The following is a 22,039-nucleotide window of genomic DNA, read 5'->3' as shown; positions in this document are numbered from 1 at the left end:
CACTCTTACAATGATTCTGGACATATATTGTGCTTGATGGTTTGTGTTTTGCATCATATATGTGTGTTAAATTCCCAAGAATCATGAAAGACGGTGTATTGCAGTCAGATGCTTAGTTTAGATTTCCACTGTTCTGACATACGCTCACATTGCACATGAAGGGTAAAATAGATCCTGAAATCCTCTCAAAACTCAAAATACCCATCATCCTCTTTTATAAAGCATATAAGAATTGTCATCTGTGATTACTTTGCCAATTGGTGTACCCAACTGAGTTGTTAATCCGACCGCAGTCCAGTCACTCGCACAATGATAGTTCACACCGGCCGCTTTTTAATTAATAAGTATTGATCTTTGAGCTTAGCATGACGTCAATGTATCCTGGGAAACGATCTTGCCAAAAGACAGCTCAGAGCTGTGTGTTTACTGACGTCAGCTGAATGAAAGACAAAGAGCGTCTTTTCTTTTCAAGGGGACCTATTATGGCCTTTTTCAATGTCTTTGTTTTTTCATGCTTGAATGTTCAAAAAAAATAAAATTTTCACACATTCTCCATTGTTGCAGCTCCTCTCTTCCCAGTCTGTCAGTAACGCTCTGTTTACTTCCTGTCTCTATGAAGCCCCTCCTTCTGAAAAGCACACTGTGCTCTGATTGGTCGGCTGTAGCAGTGTGTCGTGATTGGCCGAGCGAGTGTGTTTGTGAAATGTCCCGCCCCTTTCTATAACCGCCAGTTTAACACACAACTAACTAACTCAACCAGGCCCCGCCCCTTTATTCTGCGCATGAATTATTATAATGAGGAATATTGTGACGTGTTCGTTCTCGACTACAATGGAGGCATTTCAGGAGTTCAGAAACACTGACACTCATATAGAGAACATTACACACTAAACACAGATGATAAAAGCATAATAGGTCCTCTTTAAGTGCAAATATTTGACATAATCACAACCCTTTGAAGCAAACGAGGCTCTCTTGATTAAACGACCCCAGCGCAGAAGCAGTCGGACGGGTACACCACTTGTGCAGGTCATGCAGATGTTTTATATGTGAAATTCTGTCGTAGCAGATGCATTGATGGATGGGCAGCACGCCTCACTTTACTCCTCTAAAAAGTGTCTTTTGAGAGAGGGGAGGAAAGGAAGATGATGTGAAGTAAGTCTCTCCACCCCTCCTCTGAATGACCTGCAAACTTCCAGTGAATAGAGAAATATGCAGCAGGATCCGACTCTCAAATCTGATTGGATGAGCCACATGCAGAAAATGGCTAATTTATGCATACGATTCTGTATAATAACAACCTCCAGTTAGATTAATAAACTACAGTAGGCAACATTTAAAGTGGATCAATAACTTTGATGAAAAGTTTACATGAATTTTGAACAATACCCGTTCTTGTTTTGAACTTGTTTTGATCAACTTCAAATGTTGACGACTGTATATTTATCTACACTACTGTTCAGAAATGTGGGGTTGGTAAGGTCTTTCTCATATTCACCAAGGCTGCATTTATTTGATCAAAAAATACAGTAAAATTGTGTAATATTCTCGCAGTTTAAAATAGACGTTTTCTATGTGATTGTTGTAACGTGTAATTTATATCATGTGATCAAAGCTGAATTTTCAGCATCATTACTCCAGTCTTCAGTGTCACATGATCCTTCAGAAATCATTCTAATTTCTAATGCTAATTTGCTGTTCAAATAACTTTTCTGATTATTATCAATGTATTATTATATAAATATTTTTGTGGAAACCGTGACACATTTTATTTCAGAAAGTCAAAAAGTACAGCATTAATTTGAAATGTAACACCATAAATGTACTTCACTGTAACTTTTGCACAGTTTAATGCATCCTTGCTGAATAAAAGTATGAATTTCCTTTTAAAAAAAATCTTACTGACATCAAATTTTGAACATTAGTGTAAATATTCAGTGAATATTGGTGTCTTTTATCATATTGATGTTCCTGTCACTTTATTAAAGCAATACATCTTTTTGAAGTCGTATGTTACAGTTACTCTAAGAGGTTTTAGGCACTCCTAAAAACCCCTTGGTCTTATTAATAGTATTATTATTAATATTAAATTTACACAACACAAGCCTTTCAACCAAAACTGTGTACATGTGTTTGTAATGAGTTTCGTTTTAGCTGAGAAGGCTTTGGATGCTGACTGATGTGCAATACAAACCTTTACATTTAAGATTTTATTTAGACTAAGCTAATTAAATGCTTTTAAAACACCACAGTCTCTGCACAGAGAGATCATAGAATTCACACAACCAAATACGGCTCATTTATTCAGGGCAGTGTTTCCAAAATGGCCAACTTTGCCTAGATACGACAGTCTCGATGTACAGTCAAACCGAAAATTATTCAGATATCATTTTTGATATGTTTTTACTAGTGTGTGCAGGACACTATAGTTCATTTATGCAAAATAAAGTAAACTGTGACATATTATACCCAATAATTCTTCATACAGGGACTCCCAGTAACATTTGTGACCAAAAATGATTCGGACACTTTGAGCTGATCGTGTTTTGCTGAAGTGTGTTTTCTTTAATTGCTAATGCTCTTTTTACACACAGACTGAACAAAATGAAGCATTGCTTGGTGATTGGTTGAGCTAAACTGGTATTATCTAATTGTGTAGTTAAATTTAACAGCTGACAGATATTCAACATAATTCATGTGTGAGACAGTGAAATATCAACTGATTTGTTCTTGTCATATTTGATCACCATTTTCGAAACTATCGCGAATAAACAGTGATAATGTGAGAAAATGTCTGAATAAATTTCGGTTTGACTTTATAAACCCCGTGTGATGTGTTTGGAGCTCACTCTTTACATAAGAGCGTGATTCAAATGATATCGAAGGTCGAAGAAACCTGATTTATTTATTTTTTTAGTCTAAAATGCCAGAGAGGAAGCGTCACAAAGGTCAATGTTTGGGATTCGGCATTGATTTGCCAGCGGGTACGAGGCTCTCAAGCTCATTGGTTGGGTTGGGACACGGATGGACGAGGGGTGGGGGCTCACAGTTTGACCTGTGAACTCTCACCCCTCTGTATGGACACTTGTTGCAGGGTCAGTCCTTGTAGCTGCCTCTTTGCCATGGTCAGAGTCAGGCCCGTTGTGTTCACGTCAGATGCTCGGCCGATGATGGGGGCCTAGGTACGTACGTCCTCCAGCACCCTTCCTTCTATTCATGTGGATTTGTGTGTGAACTGATGCTTTTCTGCCATGTGCTCCTGTTTGTTTCCACTGAACCGACTCAAAGCCTGAGTTCTGTTCAGGACAGGGATTGATGCTTCGCCTGTTGAAGGCTTGCACAGTAAATTAAGTTATGTGTTACTTAAGATATACTGGTCAAAAGGTTTGGATTTATTAAGATCTTATGCGCACCATGGATGCATTTACTTGGTCAAACAAAACTCATATTGTGAAATTATTGTGATGTAAAACAGCTGTTTTTTATGTGAATATATAGTAGTATCATGTGATCAAAGCTGAATTTTCAGCATCATTACTCCAGTCTTCAGTGTCACATGATCCTTCAGAAATCATTCTAGTATGAGGATTTGATGCTCAAGAAACATTTATGATTATGATGTTGAAACTGTTTCATATTTTTGTGGAAACGGTGATATTTTTTATTTATTTTTTCAGGATTCTTTGATTAAAAGAAAGTTAAAAAAGAACAGTGTTTATTTGAAAAACTTTTGGACTTTTTCCGCAAAACTGTTTTCAACATTGATAATAATCATAAATGTTTCATCATATTAGAATGATTTCTGAAGGATCATGTGACACTGAAGACTGGAGTAATGATGCTGAAAATTCAGCTTTGATCACATGATACTACTATATATTCACATAGAAAACAGCTGATTTTACATCGTAATAATATTTCACTGTTTTTATTGTTTTTTTGATTAAATAAATGCAGCCCTGGTGATGTTTATATGTATATTTATACTTTAGTCTGCTGCAGGTGAGAAATAAAGGACTTTACATTTAAACAATTTACCTATTCTATATTATATCAACTTGAAGTGTTAAAATAGAAATTGAGAAAGTGTTCACAGCTCCGGTTGAAGTCATGTGACGTGCCTTGAACGAGCGAATCTCTCACTTCTGGCCGTTTCTCTCCGTTTGCCTCTCTTTCTTTCTCTCTGTCTGAATCTGTCCCGTTGCATTCAGGACCAGTTCCTGCGGGCGGCGCCGGTCTCGGGCGGGATGGGCGAGTTATTGATGAGGAAGATGGGATGGCGTTCAGGGGAGGGTTTGGGGAAGCACAGGGAAGGCACAGTGGAGCCCATCATTATCGACTTCAAAACGGACCGCAAGGGTGAGAGAAACGACCCGTGAGGAAACAGATCGGGTGATGATGTCATCACTGAGGTCATAGTCGTGACATCATGTGCTTCTGTTCACTCAGGGCTTGTAGCAGAAGGAGAGAAAACACAGAAATCTGGCAACATTGTGGTGATGAAGGATCTTCTAGGTGAGTGACATGTGACATGATGGTTTACGTTACTAGGTGATCGTTAAAGGGGTGTATAATGCCCGTTTCACAAGATGTAAAATAAGTCTCTGATGTCCCCAGAGTGTGTGTGTGTGTGAAGTTTTAGCTCAAAATACCCCACAGATATTTTTATATAGCATGTTAAAATTGTCACTTTTTGAGGGTAAGCAAAAACGCACCGTTTTGTGTCTGTCCCTTTAAATGCAAATGAGCTTCTGCTCCCGGCACAGGGGGCGGAGCTTCAAGAGCTGGTGTTTGTGTGTGTTAGCAGCTCTAAATAACCTCACTCACACACACACACTGAACATTTCAAAAACTTTTAGCCTTTTATGTTCAAACCGGAGTCAGAAAATGATGGAGAGACTCGAGAAGAAGTGACAACATGTAGAAGCAACAGGACATTTCTGAATGGTTAGTTGATGAATTTATGAAGCTGATGTGGAGTTATCTTCTAGTCATTGATTAGCATATTCTGTCATGTTAATCTATAAATCATGTTTAGGGGGCGGGGTTTATGTAAATTCTAGGGTTGGTGATGTCACTAACCCGGGAGGAATGTGGTGTAGTCTCTACCAGCCGTTTGTTGTAGTCCTTAAAAAGTGATTTCTTTAAAAGCAAATATCTCCCTTTGCTCTGAACTTTGAGCGTTGTAACTTTGCAGATGTTGTTTATGATCAAACAGCAACATTACACACTAACTAAAGTTAGAAAAGTGAAATCATAATCAACCACCCCTTTAAATATACAATATACTGTCACACACAATCCATGCCTTCTGTTGTCTGATAGTTCATACTTGGTTATCAAGTAAAAGTCTTTGTGTAATTCTACAAGCGTCCTCATGTGTCTTTATGCTGTCTTTAAATCTGCACTGATTTATATCAAGTAAACACAAGAATAACTGATATTGATAGTAATGTTTCAAGATGAACACTTACTGAACTGAAGCTACAAAACATGCGCATCAAATATGATCATAAGGCTTTTGAGGAAGGTTTATTTGTTCATCTTTCAATCATCATTGTATTGCATTGCATTATGTTTTAAAACTACAGAGCTTTGACCATCAAACTAAGCATTTAAATATCATCTTACTAAGACATAATATTGGCAGATACTGATATTTATATGCTTTTTATGTTAGTTTCTAATTGATTTACATTAAAAGCATCAGAATTTCATCTCACTTTTTGTCCATATGAATATCAGCATCTGCACCAAATGCTGTATTTTTCTTATGAATAAAACTGAATTTTTTTTTCATCCATATTTTCATATTATATGAGCCATGAAAGCCTGATGTATCAAAAATAAGATGCTCAACATAAAACACGCACATTTTCTGACTAGTATTTCAAATGCCAGGCTTTTTTACAAGTCAGAGATTGGTTGATAAAATGTGCAACCCGACCCCAGATGTAAAATCTCTGTGGTTTATTAGGGAAGCATCCGGTGTCTGCTCTGATGGAGATGTGCAATAAGAAGAAGTGGCCACAGCCTGAGTTTGTGATGGTGCACCACAGCGGACCCGACCACCGCAAGAACTTCCTCTTCAAGGTCAGTGCTTCATTTCATCACGCCAACTTTCTCAAATATGATGTTAAAAAAAATATGTAAAACCCACTAAAAATAAAACCAGTATTTTCCAACGGATTGTGAATTTAGACATCACAATATTATAAATAAAATAAGAGTTGTGTCCCAAATGATGCACTTGTGCACTATGTAGTGCAGGGGTTCCCAAACTTTTCCATGACAAGGCCCCCCAAACGCCTCTAGGTTCTTGCCAAGGCCCCCCTTTTGCAGGATGTGTTATTGAACCCATCGACAATACTACGGCAAATGTAGAAATAAATAAATAAAACATCTAGGTGAACATCAGATTATGTGATGGTGTTTGATACCAGCCAATCAGAAAAATTATAGAGATGCACCATTACAATTTAATTTTTTCCAACCACTTTTCAGTACACACAAATATTTATTTTCTATATATTTTTGTTTATTAAACACAATATACTTTTACCCAAACTGAATAACAAAAGCCAGTTTAAATGGGTACATTTTCTATAAATATTTTTGAGTCATTTTCTTTTCTGACATAGCCTACTCCAGTTCTTGTTAAAACACACTAGACATGCAAATGATGTGGATTTTAGGCACTTTTTGTGTGAAATCATATTTATTTTGTCCATCAAAGTGTGCTTTCACTTTAATTGAGCGTGAGCAGTGCAGCAGAAATAGACTCGGCGCCGAAACCCTCGCTTCACTGCTGCTCACGCGACGCTCCTGCTTGATGCTCACGCGACGCTCCCATAGACAAAGAAATGGACACAGCGACCCCATTTGATTCAACGGAGAAAAGTGAAGTCAATTCCTCACTTCCTGATGGCTGAGCGACTGCGCAGACTCACACTGAGCTTGACGACGTAGATGTGACGTGAGCAACCCGTCTGTCTTCTAGTAGCTGTGCCTAGTGTTGCTTTCGTCAACGAAAATTATGACGAAATATTGTCGTCAACGAACCTTTATCACCTGACGAAAACGAGACGAGACGTAAATGCTGGTCATGTGACGATGACTAAAATACATGTATAATGCAATATCATTGATGAATAAAAACGAGACTAAATGTGGTTTACAAAATAAAAACTATGCTAAAATGTCTCTTCATTTTCGTTCACCAAAACGAGACGAGACAATGTTATAACGTCACGACGAATGAGAGAGTTGTGCGTGAACCCATAGCTTGTCGGGTTTAAATTCTGGTTTGCGATCTGGTCACCCGATTATCAGCGAATTTAACAATATTATTCCATTAGTTATTCTATTAAAATGTCTCATTGATATATTTGACACATTCATAATCATTACTTTTGCCGGTTCTTTGTGACAGCTGTTATGTGCGTTATTGGCAGCGTCTCTGGTTACATGAACGCGTCACCGCATCAGCACCAGAACATGGAAATTTTATTTTAGAGAATAATCGCACAACCTATTCGATATTCTATAATTAAATAAACTAATCGAATATCCAAAAATCGTGACTCATCCCTGCATGGAATCTCTTGTTTCTTTTCCCAAATCTTCACTCACGTCTCACCCATTTTCTAAAGGGATTATAAACGTTTCTTCATTGGTTCGCTTTTAATTAGGCCTATTATATTCGTATTCTTTACTGTGGTAAAGTAGAAAAACGCTGTAGGACAGATAACCTACATTTGTACTTGCATGTCAAATTCTTTTTAACACAGTTTGTGCTTGTTATATTAGACATAGGGCGCGTCAAGTTTAGTTGTAAAGCGCGTTTCACACGCGCGGGTGATTTTTAGTTTCACTTTCTCTGGCAGCGCAATCTCAAACACAGCCTAAATATCTCGCCCTTGTGGAGGATAAAATTCGCTCTTCAGACCAATTTACCCCCCAACCACTGCCGGTAGTTGGTCCATTACCGCGGTGGTAAAAAAACTGCCACCGTCACAGCCCTAAATATACTAAATATAATAAGATAACCTTGTTTGAAATTCTATATTGACTGGGTTAAATAGAATTGCATTACTAAAAAGAGACTAAAATACAATTTTCGTCGACTAAAACTAGACTAAAATGTCATCAGTTTTCGTTGACTAAAACTAGACTAGACTAAAAAGAGTATGAACGTGACTAAAACTAATAAAAACTAAAACGACAGCTTGACACAAAGACTAGACTAAAACTAAAATTAAAACAGGCCGCCAAAAACAACACTAGCTGTGCCGAGAGAAATCTGAATCATTCCCTTCCGGATCTCTCAGAGACGGAGAGTGTGAGTAGGAGCTGTCCATGAGCTGGAGCAGGAGACACTCTTGCTAAGTATTCTGATTAATTATTTTGTAATTTTGCCTCCACGTCCCCCCGATTGCCCGTGAGCTTCTCCTCCTGTCTATACGGTAATCTCTCTACTGTGCGACAGAGAGTCGCGTGGTTATGACGCAATCGTTAGCCTACTTTTACAAAAACTGCATCTACGGGGCCATAACGTAAGATACAAGGTAATGGAGCCTTTTATACATTGTCGTGTTTCTTTAGAAATAAATAATGGACAAATGGAGTCTTTAAACGCCTCAGATGTAAAGTTATTCGCTGTCAAAGTGACGCCAAAATGAATGGGAGTCAATGGGATGCTAACAGCAGGTGATGGTCCGCTAATCAATGGCGGCGCCTGGGGAAGCTTCAGTTTCCGGCTGATGGATTACCCCCTTGGCTGCTCCTGATGCAATCATTGATTAACACGCACGCCGGAAAAAGTGCATTTGAGGTCATCAGGTGTTCATCAGGTGTTTCTGTGCCGTCAGGTGGTGGTGAACGGGAGTGATTATCAGCCTCAGACTGCCAGTCCCAACAAGAAACACGCCAAGGCGATGGCGGCCACAGTGGCTCTTCAGGCGATGGGAGAAGTGGCCGGAGACGGGGTTCACACCGGACCCGTGTTCACAGCCGCCACCAACATGTGACGCCACATCGCCTACGTTTCATTTCACATGCCGTCCGTTATCATCAATATCATCTCGGACTGCATTATCTGTGTTACGCATATTTGTAATTTTGTACGTTTCTTCAGCCACATCCCCCTGTGACGGCCTTTGCACGCCAGTGAAGTGAGAAGCATGTTCACGGGTAATCATGAGTACATAGTTCACCAAGTTTGAGGTTTTGTAATAATGCGTTTGACCATTGTTTTAGACTGTTATTGTTTCTGTTAAGTCTGCTCTAATGCATGCTTAAAAACTATTTTATCTTCATAAACAAGGTTTTTTGTCTTTGCTTTAATTTTTTTACCAGCCCCAGTCCATTGCATCTTCTTCTTTTGGAAGGCTTGTGTTCTGTTGCTGCCGTAGAACATGTTTTTGTGATGCAACGGAATAAACGGAAAATCTTGTCACTGGAAAATAATGCACTTTATTGTGTCCGGACAGTTTCACATCATTTACTGTAGCGAGATTAGAGATTATCAATGTGGACGTTTGCTTCAAGAGGGTTGAGTTTCTACATACAAAATATGCATAAAACTCTGTTTCAGCATTAGAAACACATCAACATGCAAACCGCAATCAAACCAAAAAAGAAAAACTGCATGTGCATGAGTTTACATTTTTACAACATAAAACACTGCGGATCTCATCTGGACCCGTGTATGATTTATAATGTCAGAATGCGTTCAACAAATGAAGTGTTCGATTTATTATGTGACAAAAATGGAGAAACGAGAGATCTGCAAAACTGATGAATCAGGCACATATTACAGAAACATTGCATTAGTAGATCTACACAGTCTTTGATAATACTTGTGCCATATTTTGCTTCATGCTTTAAAAGATGGTAAAAATTACATCAGATTTCAAAAATTAGAAATACTTTAGAACGTACAAAAAAAATGTAGCACCATTTTAAGATAAATAAATGAATAGCACCATACCAGATTCACCGATCAATGTACCACCCTTTATATTGTATTTAAAACAAATTAGTTTTAACAAACTTTATTTTTTTTATTTTTTTTTCAGAGAAAATGTGGGTTTAGCTTTTAAAACCCTAAAAAATGTCAGAGCACATTCTGGATACAAGAAAAAATTAAAAAACTCAGGCGAACCTTTATATATATTATATAAGTATTAAATAGTCTTGAGTCCTGTGAGTGAACAGTTGTGCTCCACAAATAAGGCAAGATATATAAAATAATACATCATATTTTGTTGAACCAACTTTTCACAGCTCACAAAATTGCAATGGAAATGCCTGGAACGTTAATCCCTTCATAACTCAGATTCTTCCGAACATCAGTAATAATCCCAGAACGACTGCAGTCACGAGCAGAACTCCAGTGATGAGTCCAATGCGGATCCAGGGAATCTCCTCATCCGAGAGGAACTCTCCGAGAGGATCACGCTGACCTGAGAGGAACATTTCGCATTAAACATTAGGGGTGTAATAGATATGTGACCCTGGACCACAAAACCAGTCACATGGGTCCATTTTTTTTAAAATTGAGATCTACACATCATCTGAAAGCTGAATAAATAATCTTTCCATTGATGTATGGTTTGTTAGGATAGGACAATATTTGGCCGAGATACAACTATTAGAAAATCTGGGCCCGTATTCATAAAGATTCTAAGAATCCTCTCAGAAAACTCTTAATTTAGCTTAAAAACTTTTACGTAGGAGTCTTAGCTTAAGAGCAATTCGGGACCGATCTGAGAGCAACTCTGAGTAAGGAAAAGACAAAAACTTTTATCTTAGTAAGGAGGCGGGGTTGACCCCGTTGCTATGTATGACACTATCTTTTGAAGACTGTGATTGGTTGGTTGTCCAAGAAGGAAAAAAAAAAGTGATTTTAAGTATAGGGTCTATTCTAAGCCTTCACTTGGAAATTACATGCGTAATTTTTCCTATTTGACTGTTCTCACACACACACACATTATATATGTGTATATAAATCCTTTTTTTTTTTTTTACCATGCTGTTAATTTCCTATAAGGTATTTGATTGCTTAGAATGATAAAAATTGTTCCACTCTTTCCAATTACACTGATTACTGGCATGTCTATTTAAGTGGTGGTTTGAATGTTGGTTTTAATGTATCAAACATGGAATTTTCCCAGTTGCCAAATATCGTAATGTAGTGATTACTTTCATTTCTGGCGCTATGGCATTTCTGCGCTGTGCTGGAGATATTAGCGTGTCTCTAAAAAGATCTGTCACAAACATGATCCCTGCATGATTTAATCTATAGCTTCTTATTAACTCACTGTCATCAATTGTCTGCAACACATTTCTTCTCCCTCTTCGTCTTTCTGTCATTTTCTCCTCTGCTAAAGAAACTCTTAAGCCTCTTAAAAGTCCTCATCCGTGCTCCTAACAATTTTGAACTTGAGACCTCTTTTAAGGGTTAAGATGCTTTCTGAATTACTTTTTTCTTTACTAGGATTTTTTCTTCAATTTTAAGAGTAAACGGCCACATTTCTAAGAATTTTCTTAGAATTTTGTCACTAGGAGCTACTCTTTGCATTAAGATTCTTTATGAATACGGGCCCTGGAATCTGAGGGTGCAAACAAATCGAAACATTGAGAAAATCTCCTTTAAAGTTGTGCATTTATGTTGGCGATTGTGCTGCATTCACTCACAAAAATGAATGTTTTATATATTTACGGTAGGAAATGTACTAAATATCTTAATGGAACATGATCTTTACTTAATATCCTAATGATTTTTGGCATAAAAGAAAAATCGATAATTTTGACCCATGCAATGTATTGTTGGCTATTTCCACAGGTATACCCGTGCGACTCGAGACTGGTGACGTGATCCAGGGTCACATATCGTGTCACAATATATCGCAATACAAAAATGCAACAATATGTATTGTGTATAGTTCACCCAAAATAAAAAATTACTATGTGAGAAAAAAATCAAGTTTACATAATTTTAGTGTCAGTACTTCATTAAACTGCTATATATAATTTTGAATATAATGTATTATAATGGAATATTTGTGGGCCTGATAATGCCTTATGTCTGATGTTACCAGTAAAAAGTGGCCTACATTAATTTGAAATATATATATCTAGTCAGTGACAGAGATCAAGAATATTCGTCTAAAATAATTCTGTATTTTCATCTTCAGAATCATGAATATTGTTATTCTGGTGTCTCTATTGTCCTGTGCTTTGGGTTTCCAGCACTAGTCCAAGACTATTCATTTACACACACAATGAAAAACCAAATTTTGCATTTTAATCAACAGTGCATTTTTTGTTAGCCTTTTATCATATGTCTTGGAGTATCGCAATAATATCGTATCGTGAGTTCAGTATCGTGATGTGTATTGAATCGTGACATGAATCGTTACACCCCTATTAAACATGCATCACAAAGAAGTCTTCACCTGAAGCCGGTATAATGTTCTACATCAGTTGTGTGTATCAGCTCAGCTGTTCTTTACTTTTAGAGGGTTTGTAGCCTTTGATCGTTTAAACAATTTTGAGCTTGATGTATGAAAACGTACTGAACCTTTCAGAGCTAAAAACTTCAGTCGAAAAAGAGCATTTATTGAGGATAAATACCTTATGATCATAATCATACATTACATGATGACAAAATTTTAATTTTCTTGGACTTATGATTAAAATGTCATTTTAACCTCTGCTCTAGCTCTCTCACACACACACACACACACACATATATATATTATACTTTATAAATATTACATATTTAAATATTATATTAAATACTTTTGCAAAACTTGACCTGCTGCCTTGGCAAATAAATTAAAATAAAATAAGTTTGAGTGGAGGTACTAAAACTACTAAATAATAATATATAATATACTATATAAATAATACTAAAATATCATGTAATTATATTTAAGAGCTCCTGCAGTGAACTATCGTTTGTCTTCAGACTTGGAATACAGCGCACAGGCTGTATGCACTACATTATAAATATAATGTATAAGAATTATAAGCTTTGCATGCTTAAGAAAATGTTCAATACTCACCAGAAACAGTGCCCGCCTCAGGGACGGCTGACATATCTGTCATCAGGAGAAACAGTGTTGGAGGAGTGAAACACAGATTGAAACAGGGTCAGTATAAATCAAGACACTGAATCACCAACAACATTATATGAAAATAATCAGTCATTGATTAAACATGTATTGACTGTTGGGCGGACGATCAGTAGCAGTACCTTCAGCTCTCTCAGTATGTGTGTGTGTTGGTGTCGTGCGGCCCGCTTCAGTCTGAGCGCTCGCAACAGCCGTCCAAGCTGGCACACTTGTGTGAGTGTGTGTGTGAGAGGTCGAGCTGGCACTGGAGAACGAGTCCATGAGGTCTGTGATCCCTGAAGATATAGCTGAGGAGAGAGAGAGAGAGAAACCTGCTTTATTTATTCATTTATTAAGATACAGCATTATATTTATTTTTTCACCCATTATGAGTGGACACGCCCCCTACTGCTGATTGGCTCACTCTGTCTCCTCCCCTTCTTGAGTGGACACGCCCCTACTGCTGATTGGCTCACTCTGTCTCCTCCCCATCATGAGTGGACACACCCCCTTCTGCTGATTGGCTTACTCTCTCTCCTCCCCATCATGAGTGAACACGCCCCTACTGCTGATTGGCTTACTCTCTCTAATCCCTGATCATGAGTGGACACGCCCCCTTCTGCTGATTGGCTTACTCTCTCTCCTCCCCATCATGAGTGAACACGCCCCTACTGCTGATTGGCTTACTCTCTCTAATCCCTGATCATGAGTGGACACGCCCCCTTCTGCTGATTGGCTTACTCTCTCTCCTCCCCATCATGAGTGGACACGCCCCTACTGCTGATTGGCTCACTCTGTCTCCTCCCCATCATGAGTGGACATGCCCCCTTCTGCTGATTGGCTTACTCTCTCTCCTCCCCATCATGAGTGAACACGCCCCTACTGCTGATTGGCTTACTCTCTCTAATCCCTGATCATGACTGGACACGCCCCCTTCTGCTGATTGGCTTACTCTCTCTCCTCCCCATCATGAGTGGACACGCCCCTACTGCTGATTGGCTCACTCTGTCTCCTCCCCATCATGAGTGGACATGCCCCCTTCTGCTGATTGGCTTACTCTCTCTCCTCCCCATCATGAGTGAACACGCCCCTACTGCTGATTGGCTTACTCTCTCTCCTCCCCATCATGAGTGGACACGCCCCTACTGCTGATTGTCTTACTCTCTCTAATCCCTGATCATGACTAGACACGCCCCCTTCTGCTGATTGGCTTACTCTCTCTCCTCCCCATCATGAGTGGACACGCCCCTACTGCTAATTGGCTCACTCTGTCTCCTCCCCATCATGAGTGGACACGCCCCCTTCTGCTAATTGGCTTACTCTCTCTCCTCCCCATCATGAGCGTGTACTCGGTTCTCAGTTAAACACACACGTACCCCAAACAGTGAGCATTTGCCTCTCTGGGAATCCTCTCCGCGGCTCCTCGTAATCGACGCCCTTGTAACGGCACTCATAAACGCCCTGGTCGAAAACACTCACCGACTGAATGGTCAGTGAGAAGACGCCGCGAGAGATATTGTGTTTGGGTGGTAATGCCATGATGTTGTAATCAATACTGACGTCCATCTTTCCAGAGCTCAACCGCAGAATCTCTTTGTCATCTTTCAGCCACTGGATGTAGATGTTTTCCCATGGTTTATATTTAGGGATATTTCCAAAGCACTCCAAAGTGACATCCTCGCCCTCATAAGCTTCCACATGATCAGGGAACAACTCTGGTTCTGCTGAAATACGAGAGAGATTTTTCTTAAACTTGTATTGATGCTCATCATATGGCATTTTTGAACTGGTACTTTGTGCCTGAGGTGGGAAAATAATATGATTAAATATGAAAGTTAAATTTTCTCAGGAACCTGAGATGGTTTTCTATCTAGTGTGCTAATCAAACGGCAACGTTCCTGTCTCTCTTTTGAATCCAACACGGAAGTGACTTAAACTGCAGTTCATCGACTGGCCACTAGAGACAGGCTACAAAAGAGAGTCAGTCCCATAGATCCCCATGTTAAAATGGCCAACTTTACAGCAGAAAAAAACATGTTTACAGCCTGGTACAAAAAGTGGTTTTGGTCTATATAGCTAATTTTACCCTTTATGACAACTGTGAGGGGGGTGAATTTTTTTATAACTCATCTGTTTAAATGATATTAAGCCTTAAAGTTCTGCATAATTAAGGGCGTGGCCACTTGAGTGACAGGTGGATTGCCGCTGATGTCACTACTAGCCGTTTGTCTGCTGTCTGTTAGCGTCACGTCACCTCAGCTAATCCGCCTCGCTGCACATTTCCGGTTATCCGGTGTGGTGAAGAGATGAGTCCCAGCTTAGGACCCAAGCAATCCGATTGGTTCAAAGCGCGTTTGATGAGTAATCGCTTTAGTGCCTGGCTACAAATCAGACAAAATCACTTTATTATATAAGTCGTTTGATCTATGTATAACGACCATTAATGTCTTTTAACTCGCATATACTAGTATATAACCGAAGCTATTGATTGTGACAACAACATGAGATTTGAAATATTAGCTATAGAATATACAATTTAATTACTATACAATAGCTGTCTGTCTTTCTGTAAAGCTGTGTGTACATACTATGAAAAGCGCTATACAAATACATTTATTACTTGATGGCAACAAACTGCTTTTATCTTATCTTGTACATAGCAGCGGGATTTAGCTGTAGGACTTCATAGCAGCGGGATTTAGCATTCTACATAAAGCGACCACATAACGCTAAAACAGCTAATGTTAGCTACAAGTTATCGCGAGAACAGCTTTAAATCAGGGACTCATCTCTTCACCACACCGGATAACCGGAAATGTGCAGCGAGGCGGATTAGCTGAGGTGACGTGACGCTAACAGACAGCAGACAAACGGCTAGTAGTGACATCAGCGGCAATCCACCTGTCACTCAAGTGGCCACGCCCTTAATTATGCAGAACTTTAAGGCTTAATATCATTTAAACGGATGAGTTATAAAAAACGGGACCGGGAGTGACGCGCGGCCAAGATGGCGACGGCCGGCTCCGCCCACTTTGAGCTTCAAAAATGCTCTTCAGAAACACTATGGGTGACGTCACGGACAATACGTCTATAATTTTTTACAGTCTATGGTACTAATCTAAATCAACTAGTGATTGTCTTGGTCAGGGTTTGAAATGAACTAATGCTGTCAGATCACTAGCCAATTTGGCGGGTTACTTGCGTTTACTCAGTTTGCTGGGGGTTTGTGTAAGTCAAATTTGCGCAGATTTAGCGCAAATACTCAACTCGTGAGTCATCGTGATATCAGAGAATGTCTAATAAGGGGAGAACTTCCACTCTCAGTAAACTTCCGGCTTCTGAACTGGCTGCAGTTCCACTCTGGCTCCACATGAGGGCGCTCACAGGACGAGTGCAGAATGAATGGAGGTCTATGGCGCTATACCCCTCAAAATCCACTTTTCTCAGGATATAATTTTTTGTCTAGTAATTTGAATGTTGTATTCCAAAGGAGATGCAAAGAAATTACACACTGCTGGGTGTTAGATTTTTTAGAGTCACTTATTTGCTTTAAAAAGTCTTTTAAAATGTCAGTGACGTCATACACATCGTACGACCAGAGATACTGCTTTACGGCAATCCTTCAGTCGCTTTGGTGCTTTAGTGCTCTGCACTTTCTTTTCTCTCGAGGCATCGACAACACAGCTGACACAGGTAAACACACAACACAGCCGACACAGGCAAACACACAACACAGCTGACACAGGCAAACACACAACACAGCTGACACAGGCAAACACACAACACAGCCGACACAGGCAAACACACAACACAGCTGACAGGGAAATACACAACACAGCTGACACAGGGAAATACACAACACAGCTGACACAGGGAAACACACAACACAGCTGACACAGGGAAACACACAACACAGCTGACACAGGCAAACACACAACACAGCTGACACAGGCAAACACACAACACAGCTGACACAGGTAAAGACAACACAGCTGACACAGGTAAACACACAACACAGCTGACACAGGCAAACACACAACACAGCTGACACAGGTAAACACACAACACAGCTGACACAGGTAAACACAACACAGCTGACACAGGTAAATACACAACACAGCTGACACAGGCAAACACACAACACAGCTGACACAGGCAAACACACAACACAGCTGACACAGCTGACACAGGCAAACACACAACACAGCTGACACAGGCAAACACACAACACAGCTGACACAGGCAAACACACAACACAGCTGACACAGGTAAATACACAACACAGCTGACACAGGCAAACACACAACACAGCTGACACAGGCAAACACACAACACAGCTGACACAGCTGACACAGGCAAACACACAACACAGCTGACACAGGTAAACACACAACACAGCTGACACAGGCAAACACACGTGCTAGAAGAGTTTTTGTTCCATCAAGCGGTATCTCTGGTCGTAATCAGTCCTTCACTGGCCAATCAGCGTTCATTAGCAGAATGCTAGCGTGTTATGGGCAACAACAACTCAACCTGTAAGAAATCAAAAGGACATAAGTACTCGTTCATTCAACTTTCGACCTGTAACCCATGTTGAACTTGCAAAACCTACAATCAAATCTGAGATTTCTCAACGGCAATCGCGTGAAAGAGACAAATTTAGCCGTCTAGCTCCATAGACTCCCATTCATTCTGCACTCATGGGCGATCGCCCCCAGTGGAACTCTGGTGGAACTACAACCAACATTCGGTACAATAGGACTTAATAGGGAGTGGCCAGACTCTCCGTAGACGGGCTCTGGTGATATATTAAATACAGCGGGCGCGCAGCGCGCTTGTTCATTTGCATTGAAGCAATAGCGAAGATTAAAAAGCATTTGGTTCATTGTTATTTTCCAACATCCTAAATTTTTTGATGTTCTTTCTACTGTATTGATCTGTCCTCCTAAAATACATTTGGTGAAAAGAATGAGGATGAAAGATGCTGGATGACAGGATTTTGTTTGAATAAGAAATGAATGTATGAAATCCAAATTGTATAATATATATATATAAATACATAAGCTGTGATGTAGTAAATCTGGGTTATCCATTTATTATTTTTGGATAGTAGAAGTTCTGAATGGCCGGTAACTTTGAAATGGAGTAGCCAAATTGGCCGGTGAGTGAAACAGTAAATTTCAAATCCTGTCTCGGTTCCTTACTCAACACCTGCAGTAACACAGAGCAAACGGGTCTCGTTTCCATCCAGAGACATTCGTATATGTCTTCATCGTTCAGCATCACGTCAGCCAGAACCAGGGAAAAGTCCTCGGACTCGGCGGGATCCCTGAGGAAACTGACCCGCCCCTCAAACGCCCTCCCGACCCTGATGATGTCACTGCGAACCGAGAGGACGTCTTTTCCCATCGCCTCCCAGTGAACCCACAGCTCTTCCATTGGGAGTCCAGAACCATTGCAGGGCAAGATCACGCTTTTCCCGAGGGTCGCCCGGACCTCCGACGTCTGCAGGTACAAACCTAGACAGACTGGATGAGGACGTGCCATGAGACATTAATGCCAATTTTAATATCAGATTCTTCTAAACACAGAAAAGATTCCTCACTTACCACTGAGGGCTACAGTAAAGAGGAGCGCAGTGCCCAGAAGATTCATGTCCTCTTAGAAAACCTGGTAAATAATAATGATTAATGATTAATGATATTATCTATTATCTCCCCAAAATTTGCATTCCATTTTGCAATTCCTTTTTTATATATATATTTTCATATTTCATATTTTCATTATATATTATCATAAAATAAATACTTTACAATTTATATATATATATATTTCCACAATACAATAAAATTCATGGTGAAAATATGCATAAATATTAAAATAACATCACAATGGTTTTATTGGCCCTAACATATGTACATATATATATATACATATATATACACACACACACATACATATACATATATATATATATATATACATATATATATACATATACATATATATATATATATATATATATATATATATATATATATATATATATATATATATGTGTGTGTGTGTGTGTGTGTGTGTGTGTGTATATATGTATGTGTGTGTTTATGTGTATATATATATATATATACAGTGCAATGCATAAGTTAATACACCCATGCTAAAGTTGACTAAAAAGAGGAATAAAAAATCATATTTTGGAAATTGAACTTAATGCCTTAATTTAAAAAATTAGGAAAAATCCAACCTTTTAGGACACCAATTTTCTTTGTGAATGAATAATGTATCGTAAATAAATAAATGTTCTTCCTTAAAATACATGGTGCATAAGTGAGTACACCCCTATGTTAAATTCCCATAGAGGCAGGCAGATTTTTATTTTTAAGTATTTTTTTATTTATTAATTTTTAGGATACTATGCATCCTGATAAAGTTCCCTTGGCCTTTGGAATTAAAATAGCCCCACATCATCACATAGCATTCACCATACCTAGAGATTGGCATGGTTTTATTTCAGTTAGCCTAAAAGCTAGTTTGATTTGCATTAAGAGATGATCTTATGGAAAGTACCCCATGCCAATCTCTAGGTATGGTGAATGCTATGTGATGATGTGGGGCTATTTTAATTCCAAAGGCCAAGGGAACTTTATCAGGACCATGTATTTTAAGGAAGAACATTTATTTATTTACGATACATTATTCATTCACAAAGAAAATTGGTGTCCTAAAAGGTTGGATTTTTCCTAATTTTTTAAATTAAGGCATTAAGTTCAATTTCCAAAATATGATTTTTTATTCCTCTTTTTAGTCAACTTTAGCATGGGTGTATTAACTTATGCATTGCACTGTATATATAAATATATATACACATATGTGTGTGTGTGTATGTGTATATATATCACACACATATACATATATAAACACACACACATATATACACACACACACACATATATATATATATACATATATATATATTTTTATATATATATATATATATATATATATATATATATATATATATATATATATATATATATATATATATATATATACATATACACACACACACACACAATATGGTTTGACTAATACAGTTTGTTTTTATGACCCTGCGAGTTTAATTAAACCATTGAAATATGAGGAAAATATTGTATATGTTGTAAATATTTTAAATATGAGGGAAGAACAAACACTAATCTTGGTTAAGGCATTAATCTGACAAAACTATTTGGCAAAAAGGCAAACTACAGCTACAAGTTTTATTTTAATAGGCAAAAAAATGAAAATCAAAGAAAATCAAAAAGCTGACAGGAAACAGTAAACATTGATCACAGCATAATCAGTTATTAATATTCCACTGGTTCTCTCTTGTGTTTGTGTGTTCATCATTTATTCGTATGACATTCTGGCCCAAAAAAATGATGTCGGCAAAATTTGGCATGTTTCATTGAGTTATCCCAAATATCAATATATCATGCATTTAAAACTTATGCTTCCAAATGATATTAATAATCTGTGGTATTGTGGGGCACGTGGCGGACAGAGCAACGCCCACAGAAACAGCTCGAGCTGTATTTAACAGTGCTGACGTGCGTCACATGATCCTGTAACCCGATCCACATTACACACTCGGGGGTTCACAAGCTTACCAGTTATGAACTAAATCTACTTTTTTTTTTAATGACAAATTATGACACTTATATTCTGAATTTAATTATTAGACAATACAGCAATAGATTAGTTTATCACTAAAGCACATTATTGCATTAAAAGCAATGGAACACTAATTTAGCTTTTATTTTCATTAGTTATTTTAATTTTTGAGCAATTTTGTTTTGCTTTATTATTAGCATTTGCTTCGTAAAATATTTTTATTTAGCATGAATTTATTTTTTATTTCAGTTTTAGTTATTTTAGTACTTCAACTTTTTTTTAAAAGAAATTTTATTTCAACATTTCAAATTTTCTACATTTACGTTTGAGTTAAAAATAACACTGTAAGACACTAGTTATGTAACTTTAGTTATGAAAACAGCCTTTTCTCTGTTGATTCAACTCGTATTTACCAAAATAGAAAGAGAACTGATGTTTAATGACAAGCAAAACTGATTAAGACATTAAAAGTTTGGGTTACACTTTATTTTAAGTTATTTAAAACTTTATATATTTAAATACTGAGTAATAATAATTAACTACATATACTTACTATAGGGTTAGGGTAGGATTAGGGTTTGGTTGAGGGTTAATTGCATGTAATTATGCATAATTTACTGTTATTACTATGGTAAGTACATGTAACATATGTAACAAGGACACTGTAAAATAAAGTGTTACCAAAGTGTGTAATACACATTGCACTTTTTACACAATACATATCATACACAAATATATTTTCCTCATTACACCTTTAATTTCTCCTTTTAACTTCTTTTGAGTCAATTCACTGCTTCATGCTTTATTGAGAAATAACATCAACATAGTTTCTGGAATATGATGTTATTTCCAGCTGAAAGCATCACTGAGACGACGAGGACATGAACGTACTCACGAGTCTCCAGTTCTTCAGAGGTTCTGATCATCAGAGCGGCTTCATTCACAGTTTCTCCGGTCTTCAGCTCAGGGTCGAGTCACACATGCTGAACAGAGAGAACATGAATCCAGTGTATCTGAACATGATGCACACACACACACACACACTCGCTGCTTCACGTTTAGGGCTCGAGGTGACGGGTGTTAAAATACGACCTGACGCATCTTCACAGTTACATTACACTGCAGAAACCGCATTACCTGAACAATATCACATTTGCATGCGTTTAAAGGCTCGTTTCTGTTGCTTCTGTCTGAGAACTTTTAATGTGTAAGCCGTGTGTGTGTAGCGTTAAGTGTGTGTGTGAATTTCTTGGCTTGACTGC

The 22,039-nt window shown here is 38.2% G+C and overlaps 2 protein-coding genes across 6 annotated transcripts in view; one reads left to right on the top strand and one right to left on the bottom strand.

The window, feature by feature from the left end:
• sonb (SON DNA and RNA binding protein b) overlaps positions 1-9,468 on the top strand; it is a 19,925-nt gene extending 10,457 nt beyond the window's left edge. The window contains exons 10-14 of one of the 2 annotated variants that reach the window (XR_014604477.1): positions 3,095-3,182; positions 4,212-4,359; positions 4,450-4,515; positions 5,978-6,093; positions 8,871-9,468. Coding sequence is in view for 1 of the 2 variants with exons in the window: in XM_084102663.1 (XP_083958789.1) it covers positions 4,212-4,359; positions 4,450-4,515; positions 5,978-6,093; positions 8,871-9,029 (489 nt within the window). In the remaining variant the exon portion in view is untranslated. The remainder of the gene's footprint in view (positions 1-3,094; positions 3,183-4,211; positions 4,360-4,449; positions 4,516-5,977; positions 6,094-8,870) is intronic. The other variant, XM_084102663.1, reaches the window with a different exon arrangement.
• On the bottom strand, positions 9,456-22,039 carry LOC311075355 (uncharacterized protein). 4 transcript variants are annotated; one of them, XM_084102680.1, is made up of 8 exons: positions 21,915-21,986; positions 21,673-21,760; positions 18,731-18,791; positions 18,326-18,649; positions 14,498-14,845; positions 13,265-13,429; positions 13,074-13,109; positions 9,457-10,466 (listed from the first exon to the last, which is right to left on the bottom strand). In XM_084102680.1, the coding sequence occupies exons 3-8, from the start codon at positions 18,774-18,776 to the stop codon at positions 10,336-10,338; spliced, it is 1,050 nt and encodes a 349-aa protein (XP_083958806.1). In that variant the 5' UTR covers positions 18,777-18,791; positions 21,673-21,760; positions 21,915-21,986; the 3' UTR covers positions 9,457-10,335. The 4 variants fall into 4 exon arrangements, with proteins under 4 accessions (XP_083958804.1, XP_083958806.1, XP_083958805.1 ...); XM_084102678.1 differs by having other exon boundaries at positions 9,456-10,466; positions 21,669-22,019; XM_084102679.1 differs by having other exon boundaries at positions 21,673-22,039.

The sequence above is a fragment of the Abramis brama genome, assembly GCF_963993115.1.
Source record: "Abramis brama genome assembly, chromosome: 2".
Lineage (NCBI taxonomy): Eukaryota > Metazoa > Chordata > Actinopteri > Cypriniformes > Leuciscidae > Abramis > Abramis brama.
The sequence above is the reverse complement of the archived record's forward strand: the minus strand, read 5'-3'. Positions and strand labels throughout refer to the sequence as shown.

Coding starts and splice junctions, on each gene's coding strand:
- LOC311075355 (XM_084102679.1), bottom strand. CDS start 18,776: ATGAATCTTCTGGGCACTGCGCTCCTCTTTACTGTAGCCCTCAGTG. Junction 13,430..14,497: donor GCAAATGCTCACTGTTTGGG/GTACGTGTGTGT, acceptor CTCTCTCCTCAG/CTATATCTTCAGGGATCACA. Junction 10,467..13,073: donor TGAGGCGGGCACTGTTTCTG/GTGAGTATTGAA, acceptor TGTTCCTCTCAG/GTCAGCGTGATCCTCTCGGA.